Raw genomic sequence first — 24,364 nt, 5'->3', positions numbered from 1 at the left:
AACACTGGAGAGCAGAGAATGGCAGATACTGCAATCGACAGTCTAGCACATTTTATGCAAATGTTTGCTTGTAAAATCATACCTGTGACAGCTGTGACAAGTGTTTAGTGCTTGGAACAATAAGGTTCTGAATTTTGCAATGACTCCCACCTACTGGCGGCAGATGGTCTTTCACAGAAGTCTGTTTTCAGTGATGAAGCCACATTTCATGTGTCTGGGAAGGTGAGTTGTCATAATGGGCACATCTGGGCACAAAACATCCACATGAGGTGGTGGAATACATCTGTCATTCACCTCAAACACGTTTTTGTGCCACATCCTCTTCAAAAGTTTATAGATTGTTTTCATTTTTTGCAAAGAAAACTGACTGCTTTTGTGTACCCATACATGCAGTAGCAATGACTTACGCCACAATTACAGGAAATCAGTAGACGCTTCATTTTGCAACAAGACAAGTGTTCCACCCTACTTTCTTTCAGATACTTGTGAGTATCTCAATTTCAAATTGCCTTGGTATTGGATTGGATGTGCTTCCCATCATGACTATCCTCTTCTATCTACAGTGGTTCCCACAATCACCTAGCAACTACAGTTGACATTGAATCTCAATTAACCCTCACTTTTGGGACCAGGGAGTGGTCAGAACACTAGAAAGATCAGATAATCAGAAGAGAATGAAACAACGCCTTTATAAAGGTCAAAATGATATAATAAATCAAAATTAAGAAAAAAAACCACACCTATAACACAGGGAAAGGGAAACAGAAAATATATTTAAATATTTAAAATGTTTTCTGCTGGAATTTCTTAAACCTTCACTTTGCGGCTGCATCACATTCCTTCCTTGTCCATAATATGTCCAAAGCTGTAGCGGTTATCTGTTGGTCCAAATATTTGAGACAGTCTCGAATGCATCCTTTGGTGCAGTGTGGTCGACTTTTTGTCTTCGTCCTTTTCTTCTTCACCTAACTCTTCTTGCGTAACACTATACTGTTGAAAAACAAGATCAATGATCTGATGATCTTCAAGTTCTTCATTGGTAACAGCAGTAATGTCACCTTCTGCCAGCCATTCCTCCACATCAGCAGGCTGGATATCATTCTGAAGAGTTTCCAAATCAGTGACTAAATCTGTAAGTTCTGGTTCTTGGTTTAGGCTAGAACAAATCTCCTTTCATGATTGTGGAATGTAGAGTGGTTTTCATAAGTTCTTCCCAAGCTTGAGCAGCTGTGTAAATTGAATATTTCAAATTGAGGATTTTCATTGCTTCAAAAAGATTACAACCCTCTTCTGTTTAATCTAATTTTGTTTTTTAATTCTCTTGGTTTCTGAGATAGCCAATTACAAACAACATCAATTTATGGCCACCACCTGCATTGTGCTCATTGCAATGGTCAGGCTATTCTTTGTTATTGTCATGCCTGTAGCTGTTTTATTATTCTTAGAGGCGAGAGTTTTTTAAGGGAGCATTTTATAGCTTATCAAATCTATCAATGTTGTATAACTGATCAGCTACCACTTAATTTTTTTTTAACAAACTCCCTACCTGAATCATCAGCAGCAGAAAGTTTTTCACCTGAAATAGCAACTTGCCTCAAACCATGACAATTCGTCCACTGGTGGAACCAACCTTCACGTGCTTGTAAACTGTGACAGGAGTACAATTGATCAATAGTGCTGGCACGCTGTTTGACATTGAGCACAGACGGATAATCTGAGGAATCAGTTAATCGAAGGTCGTATAATTGAGGTTCTACTATACACGACTTCATCTTATGGGGTTACATCAAAGATTGTGTCCCCCTGCCTCCGATGTCACTTAATATGGACAAGTTACAAGGAAGGATAACTACTGTATTCGATGACTAAGTGTTTGAGTTTGAATATTGCACTGATGTTTGTCATGTCTTAAATGGTACCCGAATTTAGCATGCATAATGCAAATTAAAAACTTTGACAGATGCTCTATCCTCTGATAAATGCGCATTTTCTGTAGATCATTGTTGTTTTCACGTAGTTGCCTCCTGGAACCACGAAGGTTTTCATTATAAATTTGGCTGTTATAATTGCTAAAATTGGAGTGTCCAACCTAAACTTTCATAAGCACCATGGCTATCCAGAAAGTAGATAATGCATGAATATCTTTTTAAAAAACAGGTATAGGGAACAAAATGATTTATTCATTTGAAAGTGACAAATACCGCTTTCAAACAGTCTCAACAAAAATTTAGGCACTTTATCATAGAGGCGAACAAGCTCTGATATTCCACTGTTGCAAAATTCTGGCACCTCAGGCTTCAACTGGAGGTCTGAGCTGCCAAGAGTTTACAGTCATGTGCATGAGGTGTGCATTTCTCTATCTTTTTCTGACGAACGCTGTGGCCGAAAGCTTGTGTGTAACTGTGTTAATTCTGCCTGTCTGCAACTTAACGTCACCTTTATGGTAAGTAGCACTCTACCTTTTCCTACGTTGTTGATATTCCAACCAAGAGTTTCCATTGATTGAATATACCACTCTTTCATATTTTGTATTTAGACAGGGGGCAATCAAATGAGTCTGTAATCAGAAACACTTTCTTATCTCTATTTTAATATATCAGAGTCGCCACCATATATTTAAACCTATCATGAGATCTCTGCCTTGAGTTACTGATTAATAAGATCAAACATTGTCCTGACAAGTCAGCAAAGGATTTTAAAATGACAGTAAATGGACAAGCACAGAAATGATTTAATCTTGTACCTAATTATCATTTACATTCTGCTAGAATCAATAAAGTCTCTTAATCATAGACCAAATCAGTGATGAAGAAATACCAAAAATCAATATGTGGAGTCAGCACTAACCTTAACATTTGTAGTCTGATCGAAGCCATCCATTTGGTTGAGCAATTCTAACAAAATTCTCTGCACTTCTCGGTCTGCACCAGTCTGTGCATCAAATCGCTTCGTTGCAATGGCATCAATCTCATCGATGAAGATGATGGCAGGAGAATTTTCCTTGGCAAGTCTAAATACATCTCTCACCATTCGTGGGCCTTCCCCTAAATATTTCTGGACAAATTCTGAGCCGACTACCCGGATGAATGCCGCTGAAATGTAGTGAAAGTAGTTATTACACTAAATTAATAAAAATCAATTTTTAACACCTAGATAAAATTAATTTGTGTTTGTAACTGCTTTTATGTTTTTCACATGTGATTGAAAATATTTGTTCACAGAACAACAATACAAGCTTAAGTTAAATGTGGCAACAGTGTCATGAATAAGCTGACGTGGACAGATTACACAGAACTCAACAAAAGAGAAGGTTAAATAACAGAAGCAACTATGTCAATATCATGGGGATTATCACACAAATTTCTTCTCTATACATCTTGTTACAAAACAGGGATGAATTTTATTCTTGCCACTGGATGGTACAAACAGCTAAGTATATATTTTTTGTACTACACATGTTTTGTTCATAAAAGTGAATTCCCTCTGTCTGTTTCATTAGAAGTAAGGATGACCATATTAAGTGATCAATTATAGTGAATAATTTGAGATCTTTGGAAAATATCAACTCAATTGGTGGAAAGTTTACAAACCTGAAAGAGACCATTGCACGTCAATTAAGAAAGATTTAAATTCAGTTCACACAACCCATTACAGTGGTTAGAGAACGAGCAAATCAAGAAAAGAATAATGGATGAAAAATATACAATAAGTATGATTATATATGTAATAAGAAAAGGAGAAGGAACCACTTACTTGCAGCAAATGAGAGACGGTGTAACAAAAACTTCCAATCTGGAACTCTAGTAACATTCCCGCCACAGCTTTTTTTTTTTTTTTAAATTTCAAACTATAGTTATTTTCAGCAAGTTCACAACATTTTCAAAATAATGTGCAGAAATACAGACCAAATGAGTAAAAAATCAGGATGGAACCATTCTTTATAAAGGCATAATAATTTATTTTCACTACCGACGAGTAACTGCTGCCGCGCAGATGATGTCCAGCATTTGGTAAACAGCAGCCACCTTCTCATTCAACAGTGACCACCAGTCATGGCACAAGAGCCGACAGACAACAGAGGTTACACTCTCCCTCCACCACAGTTACCTATTAAAATAAAGTTCCCTCTCCTTCCTCCTTAAGTGACCAATGAAATGAACTATCTTTTTAAAATTATGACATAATGGCATGTACAGTGAACAGTAATAACAAAATATAAGGAACACTGCATAGTTAGAATGCACCAGTAGACCCAGAAGAAGGCTGCTGCAACTGTGGCCGAAATGTTGGTTTTTTTTTTTCTCCAGCTGTAGTTTTATACAATATGACACTACCATACCCAGAAAATTTTTATGTCAAATGTGTAAGTAGTGTCTACAGCTCTGTACACATACTCTTACTATGTCATTTGCACTATTTTCTTGCAACTTACAATAAAAAACCACTTTTGTTTTTCCTTGTTTCTCCCATAATAGGTGCTTTCGTTGTTAGCGAAAATTGCTGCAACATTTTTGGTAAAATCAAACTTTTCCAACACCTCTATGACAGGCAGTGTCAGAAGCTCTGCCCTTTCAATATGGTATTTGACCAACTGCAACATTTAGTGCCTTTATCTAGATGGTAAACAGTAACCAAAAAAGGAACTGGCTAGAATTCTGTGCGGCTGGAAGAATCTATCATCACTGGAAAAACTGTGCTTCTTTCACACTTTTCATTGTGTGTTCCATACCAATCAGTGGAGCAGACTACTGCTTGTGCATTGCTGTGAGATATAGTAACTTTTTACAATGAAAGTTGTTTCTCCAGGTCTGAAACTGGTGTCACTTATAATTAATTACAAATTTTTACTCTTTAAGAGTTAAAAAAATCACGACTGTCCAGAAAAAAATTGGATAAATGGGAACTCATACTGAAACTAATAATCATTTGTTACTTTTGTTGAACACAGTACACAGCTTTCAAATATTAAAGTTTACACACATTTGAAGTGTGTCAGTGAGAAGCATAGTTAAAATTCTAGATCTCCCAACACACAAAGACACTCATCCAATTAGCCCCCCCCCCCCTCCCACCAACTGTATTTTTAAAATAATGTATCCTTCAGATAATAAAATAGCTGGAAAAATAAGCTACAAACAAATCACGGACTATGTTTTTGTACTTCATAGTTGAAACTTCGTAGCAAATTTGATAAGAATTCTAAATTTTTATTAAAAAATTCAAGGTGGTTTTAATTTAAAATCTTTGAAATAATGTATGGCATGAAAAGGATTAGCGTGGGAGGAGGGCAACACTACTCTCATAAGCATAGCTGTTGCCAACTTTCCCTTATCAGTAATCTTTTATGCACCAGCATTTTTAAAGGCCTCTGGTAACTATCCTGTTTATATATATAAAATAAAAAATAAAAACACACCCTGTTTGTGAATGTGGATAAAAGAGAAATTACTGAAGTCCCATTTCTGCTAAAATAAGTGACATTCTATAAGTGTTTTCTGACAGCAACTGAAACATTGTGGTAGAAATGAAGCAGCTTCTAATCTTAGATAAAATGTCACCAGAGTTTAATTTTAAGTTGCCACTAACCAATTACATGTAGAATGTGGAGCAAATTTAAATAGTAATTATTATAAAGGAAGCTTTTTGATGACTCATGTTTGCCATACTCCCATAAGACTCATTTTAATTTTTTCAACTCCTTAGAAAGTAATGCACAAGGTTTCACATTTTTAAAGCTATTGGTGGAAGTGTAAGGGTGTTGTGTGGGTCAGTGTGCACTTTAACTACAAGAACAGTTGTAGTTGCTAATTAGCAATAAATAAATTATTCCCAAAAAGACTTGACAGTTTTCATTTACTGATTAACCAAAAGGAGACATAGATTAAATGAAAACTGAAAAAACTGAAATACTCCATTTCTCAGAACTACTAAAAGTAAGAGCTTAGTACCAGTAGTATGATGAGCAACAGCTTTTGCTAGCATGGTCTTTCCACAGCCTGGTGGCCCATACATCAGTACACCACGGGGTGGGTCAATACCAATCTGCTTGTAGAGTTCAAAGTGTGTCAAGGGCAGTTCCACAGCCTCTCTAATTTCCTGCTTCTGCATGTCCATACCTCCTATGTCAGAGTATGTTACATCTGGTTTCTCATCTGTAACAAAAATTAGTATCACAAGATGATTAGATAAGATGAATTATGAAGTGCCTGGAAACTGGTATGTATAATTTAATGAGTGTCATTACAGCACAACATAGCCTACAAATGATATTTCTGAAATACAATAATATTCTCAGTAAACTATCTGCTAATCAGTTTGAAAGTATTTACTCACATTCAAAAGGAGCTAGCTAGACTACCGCATTATCTAAATCATTCTACACCATTTATGACTTCACTTAGAAAGGACTTACTCAGGAAACCAAGTGACCACAAAGTCAACAAGATTGCACAACCATACGTTACATACTTACATTCTGTAATAGATGTCACAAAAATACTGACTTACCTGCCTGGAGCATTGATATGGATGAGTCAGCCTCAGGTGGGAGAACATCAACCAGTGCATTGCTGTGTTTGTGGAGGGCAACACTTGCTGAAGGTTTCAGAAGTTCCCGGTCAATTGTCGACAGTATTCGGACATAGTAGTTTGAACCTACCCAGAAACAAAACATAAATTTCATTTTGAGATACAAAAAGCTTGAGAAATGAAAAGGATATCAATCATGAGTATTGTTTTAATGAATGAAAGAAATTAATAGTGAGATATTTTAATTTCCAGCTCCATATTAGCATCAATGCATCAACTAAAAATATAATTTACAGTACAGCTGGAATTATCAGTAGCCATATGAAAGCCTTAAAAAATCAGAATAGAAAGAAACTATTTACAACCAAAGATTCCTTGTGTCTCCCTATATGGCCTCGTAAGGATGCTAATTATCAACCACACACAGTTTATTTCAGTGTTTGTGACCTATTACTGAGTTCATCAAAGTGTAAGAGAACCTCTTTTTTTTTGCAGGGCCTCCATGTGAAAATTTTATTTTTAACATATCATGACTGATGCCAGTCAAGGTGCTGTCTCTCTACTGCTCATAGGTTGGTAAGGCATCAGTTCTGCTAGTTTTGCACAGTCAATTGGATGACACTTTCACATAACCAATAAGAGGCACGAAAAGGGGCACTGAATTTCTGGTGCATTCAACACTGCGTATCAGCAACGATGCAGGAAAAGACAGATTGCTACTTACTGTAAAGAAAACATGTCAAGTTGCAGACACGCATGATTAAAAGAAACTCACACAGCCATTGCACCATCAGTAACGACAAAGACAGACACACACACACACACACACACACACACACACACACACACACACACACATACATACATACACACACAAAAGCCAAATCCATGATCTCAGGCTGGAATGCATGGGATGCAAGCATCAATCTGGAGATGGTGTGAAAGGGAAGGTGAAGGGATAATAGCGTACATGTGGGGGAAAGACGAACGTTGCCTGGTGGAGTGTGCAGGGACTAGACTGGCGACAGATACAGCATCAGGAAGTTGTGGGGTAGGGAGGCGGGGGGGAAAAGGAACAAAAAAGGAGAGGAGGAGTGCACTCAGCACCCATTGTGGCGGTTTCCTTTCAGCTTCCACCCCATCTGGCACGTGAATCCAGATAGGGAAGTGATCACTTCGGTGCAAGTCATCGGCCCCATCCGACTGAGCAGTGTTAGTAACAGCTGGAGAGCAAAGCAAGAGATCAATGGCAGAGAACGACCTAGTTGCTGTGCAGAAGTAAGTGCTCTCTCCCACATTTAGCAAGTATGCGCATGATGACACGAGAAGCTTCTCAATTGCTCTATCCCCAGGGGAAGGTAGCTGCAGAACCCCAAAGCACATTGTGTGCATTAAAATCACCACAGAGGATGAAGGGGCAGGGGAGCTGTGTAATAAGGTCGATTAGGGTCTATTCATCATGTGCATCATGTGGGGGCAAGTAAAGGGCACATGCACTGATATAGCAATTGCTTTGTCAAGTTGTTGTAAATGAGAGAGACAAGGAATGGTAGCCAGTACTGACGAAAATACCTATGCCACCTCTAGCTCTCTTCCCACTTCTTCCCACTCAGGTTGTCCTTTTTGTGGAGTACATAGCTTCATAGCTCAGCGGTGTACAATTGTTGGAAACGAGTCTCCTGGAGACACAGACTTCTACCTTGAGATAAGAGGGAGACACAGTGGTCTACCCTGAGATAAGAGACTGAGTTTCTTCACATGCATCCTGAACACCTGCAAGTTTCACAGTAGAATGGTAACCATTAAATCAATGTGGTTTTAATTTACCCCTATCCTTGCACCGTGGAGGTGAAGCACTTGTAGAGCGAGGGTGAGTGGAGGGGCCTGCTTGGATCCAAGGCATCTAACTCCATGATGTCCTCCTCATCAGTCAGATGTGAAAAAACGATGCCTGACAGTGCTCAGGACAGATTTTTACCCGAACATCATGTACCTTTCCCTGCACCCTGACTCTTCGAAGATGAGGAGGAAAGGGGGCATTTAGAGGCACTCTGCTTGTCTTCTGTCTTCTTGACACTCATTATGGAACTGCTGCTGGTCTTTTCTGTGGTGGCTGCTTGGATTGCTTTATCCTTACTCATTTTGCCTTGGCATGTACACATGCAAGTATAGGGTCTGGTGGTGTATGGTTGTACACTAGACATCATCTGCATTGAACCGTCAATCTTAGGAACAGGTTTCTGAACCATGGAAGCATAAGAAGTGGTAAACACGGAAGGTTTCGTCGCCTTATGTTCATTTTTTACTTCAGCATAGGGGATCCGCTTGTTGACTTTTATTTCCTGAAGTTTTTGCTCATGTGCAAAAACAGGGCAGTCTCTGCTCCAGACTGGATGGCTCCCAGAGCAGTTAATGCAGACTTCTGGAGAGGACAGTCAATCCCAGCTTCATGGGCTGCCTTTCCACATTTCCCACAGGTCACTTCACCCCTGAAACTCGGCGTCATGTGACAAAAATGCTGGCATTTGTAGCACTGCATTGGGTTAGGTATGGAAGGGCTAACCCTAAGTCTGATGAAACCTGCCATGATGAAGTCAGACAATGTTGGAGAATTAAAGGTCACAATGAACGTGGTGGTCTTCTCAATTTCTCCATTATTTCTACACGTCCTTTGCTCTACATCCACTCTCCACTGCAATGCCCATTCTTGTTTAAGTTTGGCATGTGACCACACACTTGCTAGAGCTAAGGGAGTTATGCAGTTCAACAGTTACATCACATTCACCCAATTTTTCAGTCTTCATAAGTAGTTCCACCTGCTTTGACCTGTTAATCTCGACAAGTGGGAACCATTCCGGGCAGTCAAGCCAAGATCCCCCATTCCCTGAGACACACAACATTCCATTGCCATGCCATACGGTGGTTGTTGGAGCATGCCCAGAGCTTATGGTAACAGCAGACTGGCGGTGCTTATCAGCCCCAGCTCAGGAATCACGGGGTCGCCAAGCCCGTACTTAGCAAACGGTTGCCAAGCTCTTGAGGGCATTATGATATTTTGATGAGTGTCATTGTGTTCATCTTTTGACTTCATTGTAAGATGATGAAAATGACTGTCAAAATGTTGTGGAATTTGGCACAGCCATCTGGATGGAAGCTGAGAAGATTTCATTAGCAATATATAGCCGGAAAAATCTACATTCACAATTGAGTAATGTCAGATTGTAAGATTAGTTAGCAATCTTCGAATTGTTGCATTATGTATGTGGTGATCCTCACACAGGCAAGAGTTTCCATGAGTCCAATACAGGGGAAAAAGGAAGTATTTTCTGAGATTAACAGGTGGCGGTGAGAGCAGGGCAGGGGACAGAGGTGGTGGGAGATTTGTGAGATTTGGGTAGATAGGTCAAGGCAGGATCTGCTCATGTATGCAGAATCAATTTTGAGCACAACAGGAAGAAGGATATAGGTGAACATGAGTACCAGGGAAAAATCAAGTGCAATGGCATTAATTACTTTTAACTGGGTAAAAAAGTCCAAGAGGATTGGTAAGTAATTGGTATTTGTGACAAAATCTACATGCAGCAATGTAAGAGACATCGAATTACATGAAACAGTGGCAGGTTATACGTGGGTTGGCATTACGAATAACATGGATCTTTGAGACAGTAAAATAGGAAGAATGAGATGGTGTAGAGATATTGGGAATAACTACAGTTTGTCAAATGTATGCCCCATACCCTGACAGACTGAAACAAACAAGACAAAGATTACGTGTTGAAAAATACTGGTGCAAACTTTCCAGCATTACTGTTCCTTAAAGTAAGGCATTTTGATGTTTCTCAAAAGATTCACAAAGAAACTGGAGAAATATTGTATTCGTGCTCAGGCGCTCACACATTCAACTAGCCATTAATGGAACGGCAAAAAAACTAAGTATACCTGTAGTGCTGCCAACTATTCCAGTATTCTGGTCAACAGCCTCGAGAAACTGCCCAATAACCAGGGGAACACTCTGTATCCGCTTAACTTCCTCCTGCGCATGCAGGTACTCCTTTTTCAAGTTGCGCTGCTCATCTTTTATGTATTCTTCCTGCACAGCTAAGAATTCCAGTTGCCTCTGAAGCTTCTGCAAAATTTACAAGTATATGTGAAAATGACAACAATAGCCCCACACCATGCAATTTTACATGTGGCAGTGGTGGTCTGTAACTTAGCTTCGGTGGTCAGGAGAGGGAGTACCTGAATACTTGTTTAGGTCATGCAAGAATGAGAGTAACTGAAACTGAACAACACACTTCATATGCTGCGACAGCAGTGTAGACACTTTCATTGTTCCAAATTGACCAGATGCCCCAGCCTTATGCAGCCATCATTTGATCTACAGCGAAAACATAATGATAAAGTGGGGGGGGGGGGGGGGGGTTACACTACAATTGGTGCTGTAATAAGACACCTCATATCCAGTAAGGCTTGTATTTGAATTAGATGACTTTTGAAGTAAGTTTGGCCCTATGTAGTTTTTGTGTGCAATTCCCAAGCCCCCACCTTTCTGCGTAGTACTCTTCAGGACCCCACCAGATCTGGCCAGTTCATTCGTGCTTGCACCAGTGAGGTTTTCTTTTTACATCACATAGCTTTGTTAAAGATATAGGATATTTTTTAAATTTTTTGGTTATTACTGTTTTCTCACTATCAATAAGCAGACAGTATGTAATTACTGCAGATTTTTTATGGAGCATAAACCTGTAGTAATTTTATATGAATAGTCAGGCGGCATTCTTAATCGTTATATTGAGCTCTTCGAAAAACACACCTATATTTCTGGTGCATTGCCATTCATTACTTGTAATCACAGCTTGTGGTCATTTAGTTTGTACTACACACGCCATCCAGTGGTGAGACAGGTAACTCAGTAGCAGATTTGGCACCTCTCTAACACTCTGCCAGCAGCGGAGTGCTGTGTGGCAAGCTAGGAGTCATGTTCACCACTAATACACATGGATGGTACGAGGACTTTATCAACAGTGTGCATTTAATCAACTGGGTTTTCACCAATCTATGTTGTCTGGAGTGCCTTTTATGCTTTGAGTTCATATAATGTAATACAGCAATTTTATAGCAAGTTCCATAAGGTAAATGGAATTTCGTACCCCCCCCCCCCCCCTAGGTCAGATGATGGGAGCATAAGACTGTTGAGACTGGTCGTCTTTGAACAGTAAAAGCAGCTACACTCTGATCATGACATACAAAGTATGTTCTTCATTTCCAACCATACCGAGTGGGCCACATCACAGCATGTGTATCTTACAAAATTAGAGTAATGACTTCTTTCTTCTTAACTTTTTTATAAGTTGAATCTACAGAGTTTCATCAATAGAAATATTCTGTGAATAATGTAGAATTAAAACAGTCATACTTTATTGATCATCGGAACCCCCCCCCCCCCCCCAAAAACACACACACACACACACACACACACACACACACACACACACACACACACACACACCAAACGGGAAAGCGCTGGTACATAAACACAATAAAACAACACAAACACATACACAAAATTTCAAGCTTTCGCAACCAACGGTTGCTTCGTCAGGAAAGAGGGAAGGAGAGGGAAAGACGAAAGGATGTGGGTTTTAAGGGAGAGGGTAAGGAGTCATTCCAATCCCGGGAGCGGAAAGGGCCTTTAAATATGTCTGCTTGTGTCTGTATATGTGTGGATGGATGGGTGTGTGCGTGCGTGCGAGCGAGTGTATACCTGTCCTTTTTTCCCCCTAAAGTAAGTCTTTCCTCCAAATCTCTCTCCCAATCCGAAACCTCTGTCCTATCCAAAGGCCTCACCTTCAGCCCCACTCCCAGATTCAACCAAACAGCCCTCGTCGAAGATTTACTGTCCTAAACCCGTACTCTCTGCTGGAAATATCACTTTGCCACGAAGAAAAATGATCCTAATCCTACTCCTAATGATCCAACTCCCCAAGACACTATCCAAATTGAACCCTGCCTGGAACAGTTCCGTCCTCCGTCTCAGCGGGACCCACCACCTCTTCCTCAAAATCACCCTCTCCAAACCTTCCAGGAATTTCTGACTTCCAGCCTTGCCTCTCAATCCTTCTTAAAAAACCTTAATCCTACTCCCAACATCACCACTGCTGAAGCCCAGGCTATCCGTGATCTGAAGGCTGACAGATCCATCGTCATTCTTCCGGCGGACAAGGGTTCCACGACCGTGGTACTTGATCGTCGGGAGTATGTGGCTGAGGGACTGCGTCAGCTTTCAGACAACACCACATACAAAGTTTGCCAAGGTAATCCCATTCCTGATGTCCAGGCAGAGCTTCAAGGAATCCTCAGAACCTTAGGCCCCCTACAAAACCTTTCACCTGACTCCATCAACCTCCTGACCCCACCAACACCCCGCACCCCTACCTTCTACCTAAAATTCACAAACCCACAAACCCAATCATCCCAGCCGTCCCATTGCAGCTGGTTACCAAGCCCCCACAGAACATATCTCTGCCTACGTAGATCAACACCTTCAACCCATTACATGCGGTCTCCAATCCTTCATCAAAGACACCAACCACTTTCTCGAACGCCTGGAATCCCTACCCAGTCTGTTACCCCCGGAAACCATCCTTGTAACCATTGATGCCACTTGCTTATACACAAATATTCCGCATGTCCAGGGCCTCACTGCGATGGAGCACTTCCTTTCACGCCGATCACCTGCCACCCTACCTAAAACCTCTTTCCTCATTACCTTAGCCAGCTTCATCCTGACCCACAACTTCTTCACTTTCGAAGGCCAGACATACCAACAATTAAAGGGAACAGCCATGGGTACCAGGATGGCCCCTTCGTACGCCAACCTATTCATGGATCGTTTAGAGGAAGCCTTCTTGGTTACCCAGGCCTGCCAACCCAAAGTTTGGTACAGATTTATTGATGACATCTTCATGATCTGGACTCACAGTGAAGAAGAACTCCAGAATTTCCTCTCCAACCTCAACTCCTTTGGTTCCATCAGATTCACCTGGTCCTACTCCAAATCCCATGCCACTTTCCTTGATGTTAACCTTCACCTGTCCAATGGCCAGCTTCACACGTCTGTCCACATCAAACCCACCAACAAGCAACACACCTCCATTATGACAGCTGCCACCCATTCCACATCAAACGGTCCCTTCCCTACAGCCTAGGTCTTCGTGGCAAACGAATCTGCTCCAGTCTGGAATCCTTTAACCATTACACCAACAACCTGAAAACAGCTTTCGCATCCCGCAACTACCCTCCCGACCTGGCACAGAAGCAAATAACCAGAGCCACTTCCTCATCCTCTCAAACCCAGAACCTCCCACAGAAGAACCACAAAAGTGCCCCACTTGTGACAGGATACTTTCCAGGACTGGATCAGACTCTGAATGTGGCTCTCCAGCAGGGATACGACTTCCTCAAATCCTGCCCTGAAATGAGATCCATCCTTCATGAAATCCTCCCCACTCCACCAAGAGTGTCTTTCCGCCATCCACCTAACCTTCGTAACCTCTTAGTTCATCCCTATGAAATCCCCAAACCACCTTCCCTACCCTCTGGCTCCTACCCTTGTAACTGCCCCTGGTGTAAAACCTGCCCCATGCACCCTCCCACCACCACCTACTCCAGTCCTGTAACCCGGAAGGTGTACACGATCAAAGGCAGAGCCACGTGTGAAAGCACCCACATGATTTACCAACTGACCTGCCTACACTGTGAAGCCTTCTATGTGGGAATGACCAGCAACAAACTGTCCATTCGCATGAATGGACACAGGCAGACAGTGTTTGTTGGTAATGAGGATCACCCTGTGGCTAAACATGCCTTGGTGCACGGCCAGCACATTTTGCACAGTGTTACACCGTCCGGGTTATCTGGATACTTCCCACTAACACCAACTTGTCAGAACTCCAGAGATGGGAACTTGCCCTTTAGCATATCCTCTCTTCTCGCTATCCGCCAGGCCTCAATCTTCGCTAGTTTCTAATTTCAATTTGCTGCCACTCATACCTCACCTGTCTTTCAACAACATCTTTGTCTCTGTACTTCCGCCTCGACTGACATCTCTGCCCAAACTCTTTGCCTTTACAAATGTCTGCTTGTGTCTGTGTGTGTGTGTGTGTGTGTGTGTGTGTGTGTGTGTGTGTGTGCGGATGGATGTGTGTGTGTGTGTGTGCGCGCGAGTGTATACCTGACCTTTTTTCCCCCTAAGGTAAGTCTTTCCGCTCCCAGGATTGGAATGACTCCTTACCCTCTCCCGTAAAACCCACATCCTTTCGTCTTTCCCTCTCCTTCCCTCTTTCCTGACGAAGCAACCGTTTGTTGCAAAAGCTTGAATTTTGTGTGTATGTTTGTGTGTCTATCGACCTGCCAGCGCTTTCGTTTGGTAAGTCTCATCAAAGAAAGGGAATGTCATATTAAGAAAACTGTATCATCTCTGCAACTTCATACGATTCCTTCATCAATTGTAAAATAATTAGTACACAGGAAAAAATGAGGAAGTAAGTGCAAATGGAAGGGAGGCAACTGAACTAAGTAGCATCAAGGCAACAAGACTCCTGTGATGCTGCCACTCTACTCCACTATTAGCCCCCTAAGCATTAAAACCTCTCTTTTTCAAGTATTTTTATAATTTAGTCATATTTAACATCACAGTTTGATGTGCTTATAAGCATCTGATTACAGGCTGTAATGTGAAGTACATACAAGGGCACTCAGTCATACTGAATTCAATGAAGTACAAAATTTACCACAATCCCATTTATGTATTATGCCCATTGCACACACAACAGAAAAATTCATTGAAACCATGAAACTTCCTGGCAGATTACAGCTGTGCACCATATAGGGACTTGAAAACAGGACTTTAGCCTTTTGTGGGCAAGTGCTGAGCAAACTGGCTATGACACACTATTCATATTCACAGCTTTAGTTCCAGTGTCAGGATGGACACACAGTTTTAATCTGGCAGGAAGTTTCATATAAGCACACACTGCACTGCAGAGTGGAAATCGTTCTGTCAGCACCATGTTTTTACTAAACTTTACAAATGGTCATTCACACATTGCGGTTTGTTTTTTGTATGGAGCAGATATTGGGTACTATGCCTACCCTAAAGTTGGAGGAACCCTTGGGAGGGTGGTAGAAGGTAGCCAATGAACAGCTGTTAACTAAATGTATCCACATGCCCCTAATGTAAAAATTAATTACATTTTGTTGATAACCTTTCCTCCACATTCTGGTTTTGTTGCATATGAACATTTCTCTCTCTCTCTCTCTCTCTCTCTCTCTCTCTCTCTCTCTCACACACACACACACACACACACACACACACACACACACAAGTCAACGGAAGTTCCTTGCAGAAATACTGAGACATGCTGCCTCTATAGCTGCGAAAGTGTTACTGGTTCAGGATTTTGTGTATGAACTGACTTCTCGATTGTGTTCCATAAATGTTCACTGGGATTCATGTCGAGTGACCTGAGTGACCATTTGCTTGAACTGTCCAGAATGTTCTTCATATCAATCATGAACAACTGCGGCCTCTTGACATAGCACACTGTCATCTATAAAAATTCCATGATTGTTTGGGAGCATGAAGCCCCTGAAAGACTACAAACGGTCTCCAAATAGCCGAATATAACCACTTCCAGTCAATGATCAGTTCAGTTGGATCAGAAAACTCAGTCCATTCCACATAAGCACAGCCCACGCCATTATGGAGCCACTGCAAGCTTGCACAGTGCCTTGTTCACAACTTGGGTCCAAGGCTTTATTGGGCCTGGGCCACTCTCCAACCCTACCATCAGCTCTTACCAACTGAAATTGGGACTCAGCTCACCAAGTCCGGTTTTCCAGTCATCTACGGTCCAACTGATATGGTAATGAGCCCAGGATAGGTGTTGCAGGTGATGTCGTGCTGTTAGCAAAGACACTTGCATGTGTCAACTGCTGTCACAGACCATTAACGCTAAATTTCTCCACACTGTCCTAATGGAGACATTTGCAGTACATTCCACATTGATTTATGTGGTTATTTCATGCACCGATGCTTGTCTGTTAGTGCTGATAACTCTGTACAAACACTGCTGTTCATGGTCATTAAGTGAATGCCGTTGGCCACTGCGCCATCCGTGGTGAGAGGTAATTCCTGAAGTTTGGTATTCCTAGCACACCCTCCACACTGTGGGTCTCAGAACATTGAATTCCCTACCAATTTCGTCACCTAAGTGTAAGTATCTTGGTTGTGGTGACAGAATGCTTCTGTTGTCTGGATGAGCATTTCTTCATTTTCTGCTTAAATGATTTTTTATTGATATATATAGAGCATGTCTGCACTGTCTGTGTTGTAATAATATTAATCATTTTGCCTCAAAGACAGAATCTACACTGTTATGACACACTGGTCTATAGCAGAGTCCAATGTCTTCATAAGGTTGGAAGGTGACAATCTGATTGCAAGTTAGCACAGCCAATTTGTTGGTTGAGGTTATGGAGTGATTTGTAATGCAGCCAGAGGTCTATGTTTGCCTGGGACTTGATAGTTTCGTTTTCGACTACTTTCTGCTAACTTCAATCCACAGTTATGTAATACTTACGTAAATCAATTACAGAAACACCAAGGCACAGCAAAAATCAGAAAATAAACACAGTGTTAAACTACTTTTCGCTTTTTTCTGAAAGCTGACTGAGTGCACCTTAGCCTCTAGTATGTTAATGATTTTGTTATGTTAAATATGTAATATTTCTCTCTCAATCAAAACAAAAGCACAATTTCATCACAGACTACACAAATCAGTTGTTTCATCATCACAGCTTCTCATGACCACTCCCAATAGGCATTACCAACATACGCTTTGAAGTTAGAATGTGGATGGTCATGTTTTTGATCAAAGTTTTATAGGCAAGAAAATATGGAGCCTTACGTATGACTCAGGAACCAAGCACAAGTTTAGGTAAAGGAAGACTACACCCTATGATCATAGTATGCAAAACATTGGGAATGTGAAAACACTGTCTGTCCCTACCACTCATCAGACATTAAGGCAATAGTCTATCAAGAACTTGTTCCCAACGTAGAACAGTTAATCAGTGACAGTGTTATAGAAAAGCGGCCTGAATTGTAGTGATGAAAGGATTGGCTCCACCACTATGAGAATGCACCTGGTCAAGCATCATTGAGTGTCAGACTGTTTTAGTAAAAAAAAGCAGTTCACACCAATTTCACTTTTGGCCTGACTCCTTGTCACATTTTTCTCTCACATCAATCCAAAATAGTCCTAAAAGGGCACAGAACCGACAGGAAAAAATATGATGAATGCATTAATCAGTACATGAAATGTTGAGAAGTGCATTAGGCTTGATGAATATTGCTGGAGGTGATGTATTTTGTAGAGGTTCAATCAAATTAATATGTTTAATCGTGTAACTTACTTTTTGTTCTACCTTGTAGTATTATACTGAAATGGCTCCTTTACAGTTGGTCTGTAGAGGTCAAAGGAGGATTAGGAACACTGCTCTTGTCACCCAGTGTCACCCTGGACCAGAACAGCTTAACCAAAATAACCTGGATCATTCCAAACCCTCTACACATTAACTTCTACACAGCCTTAGGTCCTCTGAAATGAATGGCCCTCACCAAACTACGACCAAGAGCTCAGTTGAACAACAAAGGACACAACATAGTGCTGAGCAAGTAATGCTATTTTCACACCAACTGGATTACTATAATTGAATATGAACTATACAGTAAAGTAATAAATATTAACCGTCTTAGAACCAGATAACCAAACTGTGGGGGGTGGGCGCACACACACACACACACACACACACACACACACACACACACACACACACACACAGGTTTTAAGATGATAGTCTTTGGACCAAGAGTTTCTTTACACACCAGGAGAGAAATGTAAAAGACAAAACGGAAATACGGAAGCGTCCGATCCAACCCGTCGGCTTTGACCCATGACGTCACAAATATAGCGGAAACGACAATTCCAATATGGCGGATATAAAAACGTTGCATACGTATCACAAAGACGAAAACACATAGAAAAACAACACACACAAAGGTTTCACAAGAACAATCTGCTAACATTGATAGCAAACAAAGATGATAATAAACAAGTGGTACTCAAGGCCAGGCAGGGGGAGGCTGCGCCCCCCCGACCCCCCCCCCCCCCGCCAAAAAAAAAGTCCCAACCTTACCTCGTATTCAGGGCTACGCTACAGATCAATGTGTAGGTCAATCAAAAGATAACAAAAAAGAAACAAATAAAAAAAAAAAAAAAAAAAGAAAAAAAAAACAATATTGATTCATTAGACATAACGAGTAGCGACAAAACATATAGACCATAAAGATTGAACAATCTAATGGCAAACTGATAAAAGCCTCATAGACGACGTTAAAACAAAAAGTACAGTAAAAAGGTAAACTATATATTACAGGCCCTAAAACTCCTACTAAGGTAACGTCAACGAGGCAACATCTACAAACACGCCACACTCACAAACCAAACTCCGCGCCGTAATGACATCACACACCACAACACCCTTACGTCACGGGTCAAAGCCGACGCGTGAGATCGGATGTTTCTGTTGACCCGACAAAACAAATACAAGGAAATGTAGGAAAGTTCATTAGAATCCTAGGATGAAAGAAAAACTTGGAAAAACATACAAGGTGTGATAAAAAAGTAACGGGAACTTTTTAATTTCAGGGCTTTACATATCCCACATTTAAAATAGTTTTTATCTTGTTGATATACAGGTTTCTGATGTATGTTTTCATTTTCAGCTGTTTTTAATATTTAGTCTATTGTAGACAATCAAGAAGGTTATAAAAGGATTGAAGGCTTTGCATGATATTTTGCTTGAAAAATGAAATAAACTGCAGCACCGTGTTCAAATTGTTGCCTGTGTCTCATAGTGAATCTACTATGATTAAGACAAGAGTTTACGAGTGGTATAAATGTTTCGAAGACAGCTGAATATACACTGAAGGGGACAACCGCCTTGGATGCCATGGCACATCAATTGCCGATGATGTGGAAGTAGAAAAGAAAATGGTTCCGTAAAATTGGCGAATCACTAGTAGAGAAATGGCTAATGATGTCCTTTGGCTCATGACAACAAATTTTTCTGGATGTTTTGGGCATGAAATGTGCAGCAGCGAAGTTTGTTCTGAAATAGCTCAGGAATTGCTGAATGAAATTAACAACAATTCAGAACTTCTAAAGAAGGTTATAAAAGGTGACAAAACAAGGGTATGACTTTGGAACCGAGGCCCACTGCATCGCAACAGAAACTGCCTGAAGAGCCAATACTCAAAAATATTCAACAAGTATCATCACATGTGAAAGTTCTTCTCACCGTCAACAAGGAATTACCTGAAAGTTATGTGCTGCTTGTGTGAAGCAAACTGAAGGAAACAACCAAACTGCGACAAAACCACTAATGGAAAATGCTTCACCATAATTGTCCCACTCACACCTCAATGCTGGTGTGTGTGTGTGTGTGTGTGTGTGTGTGTGTGTGTGTGTGTGTGTGTGTGTGTGTGGTTTGAGGTTTTCGGGCACTAAACAGTGTGGTCATCAGTGCCCACCATTGATGAGATAAAAACAGAATCCCTGAAGGAGCTAAACACCATAATGATAAGTGAATTCCAGAAGCACTTCCACAACTGGAAAAAGCACTAGCATAAGTAGGATCGTCAGAAGCGTCCGATCCCGCGCGTCGGCTTTGACCCATGACGTAAGGGTGTTGTGTGTGACATCATGACGGTGCGGAGTTTGGTTTGTGAGTGTGGCGTGTTTGTAGATGTCATCTTGTTGTGGTTTGTTGTGCTCTCTGGTGGTATGTTCAGGGTTTTTCTTTGTGTGGTGTAATGGACTCAGTTTGCTTTTGCTCATTATCCAGAATTGTTCAAGTGTCGGCTGTGTTTTAGTGGAATTCATTTCAGTGAGTTAATGATTTTGTGTGAAGGTTAATTTAGTGTTGTTCGCTGTACATCATGTGGTAATTTTACTAAAATTAATCTGTTGTTGTTGTTGTTTATGTTCATTAATGGATATGACGGATAAAATTAACAGTGCGCAGGTCAAGGGAAGTGTTCGATCCCAATGTGTGGCTGTGTATGTTGATATTGGTATCGAGAGATGTTTTTGAGCTGTATAGGCCAAGGGAAGTGTTTGATCCTAATTTATGGGATCGGGAGCTGCTGTTGAGCTATATAGGTCAAGGGAAGTGTCCGATTCCAGATGATACTATGTTTAGTGGTATTTGGGGAGTTTTGTGATGTCGGTTTTTTTTGTCGTTTTGTGTGGGTTTGTATGGGGGTGGGTGTCTAAATTTGTTTATATTTAGGTTGCCCCCACCCAAAAACCCACTATTTCCCGCGCTTGTCCCATTAGTGTCATTCGGCTTTTTGTGGAAAATGTGTGTGTGTGTGTGTGTGTGTGTGTGTGTGTGTGTGTGTTTTTTTCGATGTATTTTCATCCTCATAATGTGTACGAACCGACTTTATATGCGCCATACTGGAATCGTGGTTTATGGTCGTTTCCGCCATATTTGTGATGTCATGGGTCAAAGCAGACGGTCGGGATCGGACACTTCCGTATTTCCCATAAGTATTATATCTGAGGGGGATTACTTTGAAGAGGTCAAAGTTGATGCTGATGAATAAACAAATTTTTTTTCAACAAAATCAGAAACACCCATTTACTTTTTGATCACACTTCATATGGACTACCAATCACTAATTTTGGTACTTGCATGTACCCTGTTCTTATACGGGCTAATTTGACAAGGTGGGAAAAAAGTTCAATGGTTAAGTTCACGCAGAAGTAGCAACCATAGTCACTTGCAATCTATTCCAAGAGTAATGAAAATTCGGATTTACGAAGCCAATATGAATGCTCATGTTAACTTTAGCCTTGATGCTTGAATTATGCAATGTTTTGCCTAGTGTTTATTAACTATTTGTACCTCAATACTCAGCTACTTTTTAAAAGACCATGGCACACCCCACATTTTAACAAGTTCTGGGAGTGTGTTCAAGTTGGCGCGTGTACTCACGCACTAAGAACCAGTACTATAAACGCTCTCAAGAAGCAATGTCAGATCTGAAAGCCAAGACAGAGACAGACAACCAACATTCTACTTGCTCAGGGTAAGAAATCTAAAGCCTTTGACTGGATGGGTCCACATGATCTCTTAGTACGACAGAACTAATTACGCTTCTCAATCACTATGTCCTTTCACAGCACTCTGGTACATCACGACTGTACCTGTGTCACTGTCTACTGTTAGCTGTCTTTCTTTAGACTTTTAAATGTTGCCAAGAACATGCCATTAAATAACAGAATGTTATTGTACAACTAGAGTCAAATATTTTGGGACATGTCCAAAAAATAAAAACTATTGCTATTTTGATATCTAATTCTTGGAAAACATTGTGAAAGAATGTGTAAGTACACTTCTCCTTTAGAGTACACTACAGAAATCCAAATCTTAAATTACATACTGTAATGTGGAACATTTCAGAGTACAACACTTCCACAAAAAGGTTTTGTAGTAATTATGCTATATATGGCTTTCTTTAACTCTTTTGTATTCCACCGTGTGTTATGTTTCCAATGTCAACACTATACCAATGCAAATGACCAATCAGATTGAGCTAGTCCACACTACCCTTCATCCAGTTTAGGGTGGTGTCCATGGCTCATAGATCTCAACTGGGGATGTATGAGGAGACTTCAAAACCTACATTATATATTATTGCAACAGGCCAAGTGCATTACACTTCAATGTGACACAAAGAAACGAAACTATTTTCAACATAGTCACCAAGTGTCTGTAAACAATGATAGGAATGTTCTCTCCTTGGTCATGGAGACATTTGATAATTGCTGTGTGAACGTCTTTACTGTTGGAAATTCCTTGATTACCTGTGCATTGTCCTCTGAGATTGATCTCAATAGCCTTCCTGCCTGGTCAGCATCACTCACATCTATGTGGCTCTGGTCAAAATGATGGCGCCACTTCACTATGGCTGGAGATGACATCACATCTGATCCATATAGCACCAGAACTTCACAGTGAATCTGTGCGCAAATTAGGCATTTTACCCACAAGAATTTTATTGTCCCATGTATCTCAACTTTGCAGGAGGCTTCCAGCTTGACATGCCATTTCAGTCACAAACTGTGTTGCACCTGTTACCTGACCATGTCCTCTCTTCTGACTCTGCCACTTTCTTGTGGGTCGGTCTTAGCATCGGACAATGTGTAACTTACTTTCCAAAGCCTTTTTGACATAATATATACCTGAATAATTGTTGTAGACAATCCTATTATCTAATATAAATTTTCCGAACCTACATTGCATTTTTAGTTTTATGATGGAAGTGTGTGTTAAATACAGCTCAAACGTAAACCTTAGATTACGCTACAGGTTAATCTATTACCACAACATTTATTTGGCATTCAAATTTGTTGGCTTTGCCGCTTTGCAACAAATTATCACCTTCCCACCTAAGCTAGTACTCTGGCTACATTACAAATCACTGACACAACAACCAAGATACCGAGAAAGTGAGGGGCATTTGGCAATGAGCTACGGGAAAAAAAAACCCTTACATGAAACTGTCTGCAGCACAGAAAGAAGTGTATTGTGTGAACCCCAATCTGTTTGATCCTTTACTCAGTAACAAAGACAGGCAAGCAAGCTAGGGGTCGACAGAAGCGTCCGATCCCACGCGTCGGCTTTGACCCGTGACGTAAGGGTGTTGTCGTGTGTGACGTCATGACGGCGCGGAGTTTGGTTTGAGTGTGGCTGTCTCCAGTTCTGTTTCATCTTATTTTATTTACTTTTCTGATCTGTTCGTTCTATCTCTTGAGATTTTTTTTAAAATTTAAAAACACTTATTACTTATTTTAATTATCTGTTTCCTCCAATTTCTGTTTTAGTTTATTATATTTATCTTTCTGATCTGTTCGTTCTATCCCGTGAGATTTTTTTTTTTTAAGACAAAACACACTAATCAGCTACTGAAGCATCTTTATCTTCTATGGGTTGCAGGGGTTACGACCCCTGGGGAGGTGGGTGGGTATTCATGCATGGCTGTCTTCACTTACACTTTGTAGCTACGCAAGGCGTCTAAATTTGTTTATATTTAGTTTGCCCCCACCCAAAACACCCCATTTCCCGCGCTTGTCCCGTTAGTGTCATTAGGCTTCTTGTGGAAAGTGTGTGTTTTTGTTTCCGCCATATTTGTGACGTCATGGGTCAAAGCAGACGGGCGGGATCGGACGCTTCCGTATTTCCCAAGCTAGACAAAACTTTCACTCCAAAGTGTTAACCGAGAACTAATACCATGTATATAAGGTAGTATTGTTTTTTGGGTCATAGGCCCTATATATCATTAACCAATCTGCAAATCGCCAGCATACAGTTATAAAACACAAATGAATCACGTTGCTGCAGACTGCAAACATTTCTCAGCACACCATCACATAAATTGTCCAGATGATCTCTGGAATACTGAAATAACGTTCTGGAACACCTAAGACGATGATTTATTTCCAACTGCACTCAACAAGTTATGCAGTTAATACGGTAGGAAATTTGGGTTTCCAGACGTCTACAACATATACACTTGTCATGTGATTTCGCAAGTTAACAGCTCTGCATTGAAAAAAAAAATATATATAGCGGGTTTGTGTGTCCTTTGGTTAACAAATAAACGCACTAAGACTGACAAATAACAACAGGTCTCTAATCC

At 40.7% G+C, this 24,364-nt stretch overlaps 1 protein-coding gene across 1 annotated transcript in view; it reads right to left on the bottom strand.

Annotated features, from left to right (window-relative positions):
* The window catches only part of LOC126106783 (26S proteasome regulatory subunit 6B), a 42,410-nt gene that overhangs the window by 17,552 nt on the left and 494 nt on the right, over positions 1–24,364 (bottom strand). Inside the window, exons 3-6 of the mRNA XM_049913164.1 lie at positions 10,468–10,654; positions 6,508–6,654; positions 5,949–6,152; positions 2,848–3,092 (exon numbers count right to left, since the gene is read on the bottom strand). Coding sequence (XP_049769121.1) covers positions 2,848–3,092; positions 5,949–6,152; positions 6,508–6,654; positions 10,468–10,654 — 783 coding nt within the window. The remainder of the gene's footprint in view (positions 1–2,847; positions 3,093–5,948; positions 6,153–6,507; positions 6,655–10,467; positions 10,655–24,364) is intronic.

This window comes from Schistocerca cancellata, chromosome 10 (assembly GCF_023864275.1).
Source record: "Schistocerca cancellata isolate TAMUIC-IGC-003103 chromosome 10, iqSchCanc2.1, whole genome shotgun sequence".
NCBI classification, from domain to species: domain Eukaryota; kingdom Metazoa; phylum Arthropoda; class Insecta; order Orthoptera; family Acrididae; genus Schistocerca; species Schistocerca cancellata.
This window is presented reverse-complemented; position numbering and strand designations above follow the sequence as displayed.